The sequence below is a fragment of the Solea solea genome, chromosome 3, assembly GCF_958295425.1.
Source record: "Solea solea chromosome 3, fSolSol10.1, whole genome shotgun sequence".
Classification (NCBI taxonomy): Eukaryota; Metazoa; Chordata; class Actinopteri; order Pleuronectiformes; family Soleidae; genus Solea; species Solea solea.
In genome coordinates, this window is record NC_081136.1 from 6,603,237 (window position 1) to 6,614,406 (window position 11,170).

The window sequence follows — 11,170 nt, forward strand, 5'->3', positions numbered from 1 at the left end:
CTAGCTGTCAATCGTACAGGAAGTTGCGTCAAGCTCGAACCTTTCGCAACTGTATTACAGGAAACGGCTGTCTTTCTTTCAAATTAAAACCAGAAAACAGCAAACTATTAAATAACTAGAACATTCGGCGCTCATCTGAACACATGTCTCAAGTATATATATAAATATATACATATTTATTTTTTATTTTTTTGTCAAAGCTGCAGGACGATATTTGCAGCATGATTATGGCAGAAAGGATATTAAGAAAAACATTTTTGGGGGCTTGAATATGTTGAAGTTGTATTGATTATGTAAAGTTACTGTAGGTGGGACATTGGTCAATTATTTGCACATGGTCAATCAAGTAATCTGATTGAGAACAACACTTCTTCACAGCCTTACAAAACTAAACTGGAGTCAAACTATAAAAGCATTTTATTTTTGCACTGAGAACTAAAATGTGAGCCTTTGAGCCTTAATTTAAACAGGAAAATCACACCCATAATAAATAAATATACTCATGGTTGTGCTTTATTAGCAGTTGTATTTACAAGCTTGTGGATGATTTTAAGATGATTTTAAACGCAGAGCATTGTGGGTGGTGCGATGCTATTTTTATTTTGGTAGTCACAGCCGGAAGCGCAGGAGCGTAACCTTTCTTTTTACCTGCATTTTATGTGTATGTTTGGGTGGGGGGGTCCCTGGGCGTGGCTAAAGTGGGAGTGTTTGACTGACACGGAGGGGGCGGGGCCTATGCTTGCATATTAATAATAAATGTGCCTTTAATTTCAAGGGAAACAAAAAATGCACGTTAATGACAGAATAATCCGATTAAATTAGGGAAATACTGAGTCATTTTATGACATAATCGGAACGTGTGTTTAATGAGGATTAAATTATCTGTATTATATATTAAAATACTATTTGATTACTATACTATACTGATTTGTTGTTGTTTTTTAATTAAATTAAAATTAAACCACTACAGGAAATGAATTTTTTAAAAAAGCTCATTATCAAATAAAGCCAATAGTTAATCATGCTTATTCTTCATTATAGTCATAAACACGACAAGATTAAATTAACCCCAGCATAATAAAGCAGAGGGAGCAGAGCACCATTGTGTGTCTGCTGTCTACAAATGTGTGCGTGTGTGTTCTTGTATTTGTCATTACCTAGTCCTAGTGAGGCAGAACCTGATTTCTGAGGAACTGGTTAAGTTAATGACTATAAGGTTTGACTCGTGGTTATAGTTAAGGTTAAGGATAAGGCTTTGTTTAGTTGGCGATACAGTGCCCCCAGAACAATAGCTGTGTGTGTGTGTGTACCTGGTATTCCTTATGTTGTGGGGACCTCATTTATTATGAGGACAAAAATCAAGTCCCCATAATGTAAATTACTACATTTTATGGGTTCCAAGTCTCCGGGGAATTAATGCTATGCCCTCCGAAGTCATGGAAACCAGTGTGTGTGTGTGTGTGTGCATGTGTATATGTGTGTACATTCATATGTGCAAATGCAGCATCAGCAGTTGCAGCAGCACCATGTGGTTTACAACCTTGATTCCTATTGCTCCATTCTTTCACGACCAGATGACTACAACTGCACACACACACACACACACACACACACACACTTTCTGCAGCCATTACCATTGTCCCCTCCTCTCCCTCCTTCCCTTTAGCCCTTGTCTCCTCCCTTCCTCCCTCTCCAGCGTCCCATTGGACCATCTGTCAGAGTCCAGTGGTGCAGCTGGGACCATAGCGAGTATATATAAATATATATATATATATATATATATATATATATATATATACCCACTTTTAAAATCCATTAGCAGTCAGTGCTTTGCTCATAAACAGGGTATTCGACTGTATTTCTGTGAGATTATGATAATAATGAGATTAGGATTCCCCCCCACACACACACACACACACATGCTGACACTGTTTCTATTGCTTGTTCTTCTGCAGTTTTCCAGGTTTCCTTTGTTTGTCTACGTGTTATTAATCTTCACACACACACACACACACACACATCCACAGTCTACAGAGGGTGATTATAAAAGGGGAAATAAATAAGAGTCGTTTGCTTTGTGTGTCATGTGTTAACGGAAGAATGAATGAATAAGTATAACAGCCGGGCGATGGAGAGGAAAGAGAGAGGAAGACGGAGGTAGTAATGCTGTATTATAGATGGAAAACTTGTCTTATTGGGGACACATTTTGTCTTAATAATAAAAATTAAAGACAGCTTAAATGACATTGGGGGGATTTAGGTTTGATTTTGAGTATTTGTCACTTGTTTTGTCACTAAAATGTTTTGGGGGGGCTGATCAAGACCTGGGAAAATTTATTTTGAAGATATTGGGAAAGAGAGAAAACTGTGTTTTGTCGTTTGTTCAGTTAATTCTGCTATTAAGGACATTTTACACATAAAAATTACCCTTTTTTGAACATTTTACTGGTTATGATACTACAACAAAAAAATCTAAACTCCATGTCATTTTATTTCTTTATTTCTTTGATTCTTATATGTGTAGCTCTGGCACTAACAGTTTTGTGTGTATGTAAATATGATTTTATGATGATATGATGATTAAAAAACTCCACTACTTTGACTAATGTCGAGGTGAGAACTGGGAGGGGCGTCACGTCAGAGTTCATCACGTTCCATGCTACAGGATACATTACAACGATGGTGTGCTAACGTGCTTATAAATATTAAAACAAATAAATCAGTCACAAAGAAAATGTGCAAATTTAAGTGGTTGTTTTTGTTTTTGTACCTTTAAGGTTCTTTATACAAGACTATCGTCAACTATCATAGAAATATGATTCTACAAAGACAAGGAGGAAAAAGAGAGAAAATGTGATGGAAACCAAAGAAGAAGACTTTCTAATGACACTGAAGAAGAGTCTTTTTCCCACTGAACCTTTATTGTTTCAGCTTCAGTCTCAGCAGACAGAGTGACATCATTGATTCTCACGCTCTTTGTCCATCCCTCCTTCCTCTGAGTTCTCCTTCTCTTCCTCTTCCGTCCTGCCCCTTTCACCCGTGTGACCTGTGGAAACACTGTCGGTGCCCTGGGACACTTACACATATACATTTTCTCATCATTTCTCGGCGTCGGCACAAGACGCAGCAAGAATTCAGATTCATATCACAACCTATTCGTATCAGGGTACCTCACGATATGCGATACGTGGTCCCCGATGCCAATAATATCACGATACAACGATTCTGTGATAATCAAGACAATCATATAGCAATATCTGTCTATAACTGAAGAAATTTTAACATGAAAAGGTCAAAAGTGCATAAAGTCTGTGTATGGAACGTGGATGGAGCATCTCTTTACGTAGCTACTCTCCACTATTATCCTGCTGTAAACTCCCTCTTCTTCAGCCAGGAAACTTCCACCCATGCAGCCATGAGGAGACATCATTTAGGTACAGACGACCAGTGACTGGGAGTGTATAAATTAGAACACCTTAATTTGTTTAAAATATCGATATTTGTGCTCATATATTATATATACCATATATATTTCCATTCCTGGAAATATGCCTTTTAATTTTAATCAACTAAGGAGAAAATGATGAAACTACTATGCCGATGAGCAGAGAACTTTATGGGGCCTAGAAATCTGCCTTGTTCCTGGTTCTGTTTTGTCCAAAGTAAGACAAACTCCACTCACTGATGGACAGACGGTGAAGAACACACAGTTGAAAAAAGAGACTTCAGAAGAGAGAGAGAGAGAGAGAGAGAGAGAGAGAGAGAGAGGAGCATGAACAAGTGAGGTAGAGGTCAGGGGAGAGAGAGAGAGTGAGTAAGAAAGTGAGTGAGCGACTGCTGAAAGGACAGTTTGAGTGGAGAATGAATGGTATGTGATTTAGATATGGGACCAGCCCACCACCAGCTGTGCGTGTGTGTAGGGTCACACACACACACACACACACACACACACACATTTTGGTCTTGCTCCCTTTGTGAGGACACTCGTAGACACTCGTAATGCAAACTACAAAATGAACTGCATGCCTAATCCTAACCTTTATAACCGTTACCCTAGCCTCGGCCTAAGTTTAAAACATGTCTTCACCTTAAAAATGTTGTTGATTTTTGTTGCTTTTTGTCCCCATAAGGAAGACACATCCTCATAACGTGACTGTGTAAACAAATTTAGGTCCCCACAGCATAAGGAAAACCAGGTACACACACACACACGAGCCTGTCAGTCATTAACACTGTGGTAAAATAGAATGAAAAGGAGACAGTTGTCTGAGATCTCACCCACTGCCCTGAAATAACATGCATTTTGTTATATCTTCTTTTTCTCTATTTTATCATATATATATCTTTTTTAAAGTTTATGTTGAGTACTTTGTATCTTATTTTGAAAAGAGAGTGCTATATGTATAAATGTATTGCTATCATTCTTATTATTCTTAGCAGTAACAGTAGCAGTAGTAGCAGTGGTAGCAGTAGTAGTAGCAGTGGTAGTAGCAGTAGTAGTAGTAGCTATGGTAGCAGTACTAGTAGTAGTAGTAGTAGCAGCAGCAGCAGTAGTAGTAGTAGCAGTAGCAGAAGCAGTAGTAATAGTACTGTTGGAGTAAAATAGTAGGGACTTTGATCTGTTTGGGTTTGGTTGTATTTTTACATGACATTTACATGTATTTACAGTCACATGTGTTGCTTTAGCTCATTGGCGGCAGAAGAATTGCAAAACATATCATTTCTACATCATTATTTGTCGCACAGATTGTTGTTTCATGTCTTAATTTTTAGCCAAAACACCTTGTATGTGATGTTACATTGCAGAAGCAGCTGAGGCTAATAAATCACACAAGAAACATCGTATAATGCAGATCAGAGTGATTTGTGCGACCAATAAATCTGTGAGATTAAATAAATTTAAATTATAATTTAAATGAAAAGCAGTTGCTGCAGACATTCCTGTTCTTAACAGGGTCTGTGGTCGCTTAACTCAGCTTTAGTGGGAGAAAATAAATACTTCAAAGGAGCAAACTGGGTGGTGCTTTTTTTTCATGTTCACGTTCAAATATGTGAAATCAAAGGAATATATTACAGATGCACTGATTCATCCTGTTTTCAAAGTTGGCCGCTTAAAAGGTTTCACGTTACATAAACGCATGCATGCATTTGCTGACTCGGTGTCACATTTCTGACATAAAAGGCGTATATTTATATGTAAACACCGTCTGCAGTCGAGGACCGTCTGTCAAAACGTGCTCTTTCCAGATTTAAGACAGATAACAAGCACCATACAATGGCTCCTATTACAAAATAAACCAGAATACATTTACTTAATATGGCAAATTACTAAATGTGGTAAAACAATTGTGAATATACAGGTATTCTGATTTGTTTGACTTGTTAAAGATGTGTAGTTCTGCCTCTGTGCTCCTTCATGTGCTTTGAGCTTTGAAAGCGATGTTCTTGTTATTATTTTCTACAAATTTGTTGTTTTTTGTTTTATATTTCATAAAAACATTCCTTAATAATAGTCTTTGTTTTAATTATTAGTAATGATTGTTGTTGTTTCGTGTCTTGTTTTATTGCAAATTCTATTCCTATCTTGAGTTGGTATTTTTTCTATACCATAACTTATTCTAATCCATATCACTTGTTAACTATGTCTCTTTTACTGCTATTATAACAGAATTTCCCCAGAGTGGGATCAATAAAGTCTAATCTAATCTGATTGAATCTAATTTTTATTAAGTGCAAGGATTGCAGCAGAATTATGAGTAGACACCGACCTCGTGTGGTCAAAGTGAAAATTACAACTCGATGTATCTTATCGGTGGCATTAACCTAGGTTAAATACATCCATATTAATCTTTTTAATAAGTTAAGTACGAAGATGAACACAAAGACTTGGTTAAAAAAATTATAATAATAAAGATGCCACTCATAAAACGTAATTTATAAACAATAAATAATCAAATGTATACTTAAACTAGCACTTTATCTTGTATCTTCGTATATTATCGTGTTTTAAAATATAATTTTATCCCATTATTTGTAAAATATTTCCTATATCTGGGATGAACTGCACATATGTCTACTCTGTACATAATGTTTGTTATGGTGTTTTTCTCATCACGTAAGCAAAGAAAATGTATCATTTAAATGCATAAAATAAAACTGTCACAGTTCAATTTGTGCCTGACATGATTCAAGTAATTTGAAATGGAAACCAACAAAACAAACTGGATTATTGTGTCAAATGCAGGTCATTTATTTAGTTTAAAGGTGACCGCTTCTAGCCATTTATTTAATTAAACAAAATGTGACTAAAAATAAGGGTTAGTTTTTTTTTTGTTATGGTGGCAGCTTCTTGTCATTTTTATTTAATTAAAAACAATCCTGACGAAAACAAATAAATCAATTAAAAAAATTAAATGTTCTTGTTATGTTGTGAAAGAGACAATGGGAATCGATAGCCTGAATGTCAGGACTACATTACCCATGACCATTTTCAACGGAAATGTAGAACTTTTCCCGCATTGCGAAATATCTTGTCGCTGATTGGCTGAACGCCACAGCAGGAAACACACCGAAAGGTGATTGGCTCGTGTTCGCCATTCACTTTCCCCAGATAAAGATTAGCTATATATACAGGGACAGTGTAGGCGGGTGTTGTAGTTCAAGCTAGCAGTCGGTCCTCGGTTGTGAATCGTTTCGTCTCGGATCCGCAGCGGTGGGAGTTTATTACGCAGATTAAACATGGTGTGTACTTCGCGATACGTTAAGTACAAATATACGCATTGGTTTTCTGTTTGTCACTGGCAAAATAACTGCCGTGTTTCATTCATTGGCTAGCTGTTAGCCGCTAGTGTTAGCTGTTTAACTAGCCCAACAGTTAATGCTAGTTGTTGTACTAGTATTAGCTGCCATGTAGCTTAGCTGCTAACTTTAGCTTTCTGGCTGGAGCTAGAGAAATGCTAACGGAGCGTTAAATGTGTCCGCTGTTTATTCGTGCGTGATATATAATTGTGACGACTGTTGGTTCATGGACAGTGTCGGTGTTTTCCAGGCTGGTGGTAAAGCTGGAAAAGACTCGGGGAAGACCAAGACTAAGGCTATTTCGCGCTCCCAGAGAGCAGGACTGCAGGTTTGTGAATCCACGTTCATTCATTGACTGTTAGCGGCACTAGAGCTTGTTAGCAGGGGTTACCCTGCTGGTGGCCGCCTCTCACCGCCAGGCCACTGAACCCTTTGTTTCTCCGCGCTGAAGCCCCGCTCTCACCCTCTCTCCTCTCGCCACAGTTCCCGGTTGGTCGTATCCACAGACACCTCAAGTCGAGAACCACCAGCCACGGCAGAGTGGGAGCCACTGCAGCCGTATACAGCGCCGCCATCCTCGAATATCTTACAGCTGAGGTAACGCCGAACCGCAATTGTTTCTCAGATGGTAAAAGCGAGAATAATCTGGCTCCACGGAGCTGCTGGTCTTGGGCCGAGTGAATATCTAAAGCCTGGCTCTCTTACAGGTTCTGGAGTTGGCAGGAAACGCATCTAAGGATCTGAAGGTAAAGCGTATAACGCCACGCCACTTGCAGTTGGCCATCAGAGGAGATGAAGAGCTGGATTCGCTCATCAAGGCAACCATTGCTGGAGGAGGTAAATAAAGACACCTTTTGTGCTTTGAGAAGTTAAATATTTGTACTTCTAACATTGAAATGTATCTGCATACAGAATACAGGGAAGGCATTATTTACTAGCACTTCAACATGTAACAATGCTTTGGATAACAAAACTTGTACTTAACTACAATGCTAAATAGCAATAATATTTAAGTTATATATAGTATGTTGTGTTGTCTAAATGTATGTGAAACGATCTATAGTTCAAAATACAACGTATTAAGGCCAAAATAGATCTGAAAGAAGTGAACGAGCTGGAGTTTTTAAAAATGTATAAGTGTGGGACTCATTGGTGTTAAAATAGAAAAGCGCTTAGATGTAATAAATCCTTTAACAGCAGATAAGGAGGGAAAAATCAGAATGGGAATAAAATAAAGAATTACAAGGTGAAAAATGGGACACTAAATTTAAATAGTATATAGTGGGGCTGAAACACATTTCCAGTATTGTTTAAATCTGACAATAACTTTCTACATTATTAATTCGGTCTTTGAAAAGTGACAGTCCTAAAATATTTACACTTAGTTTGTCATAGAAGTAAAGAAATTGGGCAAAATACGGAATGGGCTACAGTAAATGAAGTTGAAATAGAAGCTGTAAAGGTACATGAGCAATTGCTTTGCCACAGTCTTTGTCCCATATCTTGCTGACTCACTGTTAATGACTCGTGTGTTTACCTGTGTCCAGGTGTGATCCCCCACATCCACAAGTCTCTGATCGGAAAGAAGGGCCAGCAGAAGACCGTATAACCTGAAGTGCCGAGCTGTGGACGTCGTGCCATCTCAGGACGAAGTCTGCGTCAACTGGTTATTTGTCTTTAGATTAGAACACCTGTAGGAGTCGTTTGTATGGTTGCGCTTGCATTTACTCACCTGGGGTATTTTTTAAAAGTGGCTTCAAAGAAGCTCATTTTTTGTGTGTTTGGCTTTTTTGTTTTTTCTTGGTGCTGCAGTTTTTGTGTCTAACCTTACTTTTGTGGCATTCCCTTGTTCAAAGTGGTGTTTTAATAAAGCTCTTGTTTGGGCATTTGCAGTTTTGCTCTTTCAGTTCTTGCTCGTTCATTAGCTTCTTTCTGTTACTGCCATCGCCTTCTCCTCTGTAGGTTTTCCCCCAGTGTGGATTGGCTTCAGTCTTCATCTTTGCAGTTTCTCATACTCTCGTCTCCGTCGACCACAGCTGGCGGGTGGTGGAAGTAGTCGTCATGGCGACGAACAGAATCATTTTTAGAGCGTATACAAACCATGTTTGCCGTTGCATGAGTTTCAGAGCATGTTGAGGAACATCAGTTCATCACTGGACTGACTTGAAACGGGAGAACTTTGTCATTCTTGGATTCAGAATAAAGGCACAGTCGCAACATTTTACACATTGTGGTGTATGGGTCTGTTGCATGGATTACCAGGTTTAGGGAAATCTCCAACACTGGGTGTGTAGGCTACTTTCTAAAACCAGTTTAGCCAGTGTGACTTGTTTCCCAGCTATTGAAAAAAGGAAGTGTTTTAAGATGGGAGATTAAGATGTAAAACGTATTTGCAATCTAGATGTTTGTCAAGCACACTCGCTAAATTATGTGTTTTTCAAACAAATTAGCATTGGCTTACTGACTCTGCTGACCTTAACAGAGAAGCACCACTAGATGGTGCTGTAGCACCACAACCCCACGGTCTCATTGACAAGTTGGGGCCTGTTTAAAAAGAAATCCTAAAAGACTGATTTTAGTCTCAAGCAAAATGCTAACTTACATCCTGCAACTAATTCTATATCTTAAATATGGCTCCGTGCCAAGCCTTATGTCCAACTGTTTGTAGCTTTTAGCTCTTTTGTTTTTGTCCCTTAGTTACATTTAAATGAAGGATTACAAGCACAGACATCTCAAATAACTAAGACTTTGGTGCAAGGAGTGAGCAGTTTACAAATATCAGTTTCGAGTCTGAAAAAAGGCATCGGAATCGGTTTGTTAATTGGCTTCTGTCCCTTGCTGATGTGTCGATTGCTCACACAACTACACTCTTAACTAAATTAAACTATCACATTTTTAGGTAGGAGGGATGAGAGGTGCTTTTACATTTTAATTTCGTGCTGATTAAATCTTCAGCATTTATCAAGGGGGGAGGGGAAACAAGGAATTCTCGCATATTTCTCATTAACCAAGGGATGAAAATTACTTTCTTGCTTTTCCGCCTTTGTGTAAGTGAAATCAGATGTGACGTGTTTTTTTTTTTGAAAAAATGAACAGAATTAAGAGAAGTTTTCAGTGTGACACAGGCCTGGCTTGTCCAAACCAATCAGACACACCGGAGACGCCGAGAACAGTAACTGGACAAATGAGTCCAAACTCAACCCCAGTGCTCGATTTGAGTCACCTGTGAGGAAATAATGAGAGGAATAATGAGTAAAAGGATCCACATGGGACAGCAGCATAAGGTTCACTCGGGGCTGGAGACTATCCCAGCATGCACTGGGACGACAGTAAATCCATGCTGCGATCTTGAAAACTTCCACGAATAAACCGTCCAGTTTCAAATTAAATATTGTCCAACTTTCGCACAAGATTCATGAGTCTATGAGGACTATAAAGACATGGTTTGAGTTTTCGTGGGGGAAGAACTTGACTGACCCACACAGGGCCCTGACCTCAACCACATCGAGCACCTTTAGGATGAACTGCAACAGAGATTGTGAGCCAGAACCTTCTCGTCCAACATCAGTGTCTCTGACCTCATGAATTCCCCATAAAAACACTTCAGAATCTTGAGGGAAGTCTTCCAAGAAGAGTGGAAGCTGTTATAGCTGCAAAAAAGTGGACCCAACTCAATATTAAAGTATGGTGTATACATATATATTTGGAGGACAAGAAATTCAAAAATTAAGCCTCTTTTTGTTAGTTTTGTTGAACCATAGCACTTTTTGCCAAGCAAGGAATTCTAGAACCATGGTTCTCAAACTGTGGTGCGTGTACCACCAGTGGTACGCAAGCTTCCTCTGGTGGCACTTGGAGGAAAACAGTACAAATACTGTTCTACTGAATTTACCAAGGTATGTGATCGGAGTGTGTAGAAATTCTTCATCTAATGACAGTATACCAGTGTGTGAAGTATATGTGAGGAAGAGGAGGATGGAATAACTCTGCCTCCTGTGAAAAGTCTGTGGCTGACCTTGCTCAGCCAATTTACCCAACTGTGTTTTAATGTGGGCGATAATGATTTTACTTGGTATAAAAGCGTTGAGAACCACTGTTCTAGAGAGTTCTTCCCTTCCGGTCTGAAGATGACTCAGTCGCACAGAGTGTTCGGATCACGACTCGAGTCAAAATGTGGGTAATGAACTTTAGAAAGTGGTTGGCTGATCCATAATTAACCTTTTAAGTCTTTAACAAGCGCATTTGTCTGCTCGGCGATTGATGATTTGTTTTGTAGGCCCGCTGAAAAGCAGAGTGCTAATGAGGCTTCCCCTGCAGCTCCAGCCGAGCGGGACACCATTCAACCATTAAGTCAATTAAGAGGGCACAGGGG

The 11,170-nt window shown here is 38.9% G+C and overlaps 1 protein-coding gene across 1 annotated transcript; it reads left to right on the plus strand.

Annotated features, from left to right (window-relative positions):
- Positions 1-6,588: 6,588 nt before the first annotated feature.
- LOC131457130 (histone H2A.Z) lies at positions 6,589-8,684 on the plus strand. The gene is made up of 5 exons (XM_058625955.1): positions 6,589-6,741; positions 7,049-7,126; positions 7,282-7,395; positions 7,506-7,635; positions 8,346-8,684. The coding sequence occupies exons 1-5, from the start codon at positions 6,739-6,741 to the stop codon at positions 8,405-8,407; spliced, it is 387 nt and encodes a 128-aa protein (XP_058481938.1). The 5' UTR covers positions 6,589-6,738; the 3' UTR covers positions 8,408-8,684.
- Positions 8,685-11,170: the final 2,486 nt, after the last annotated feature.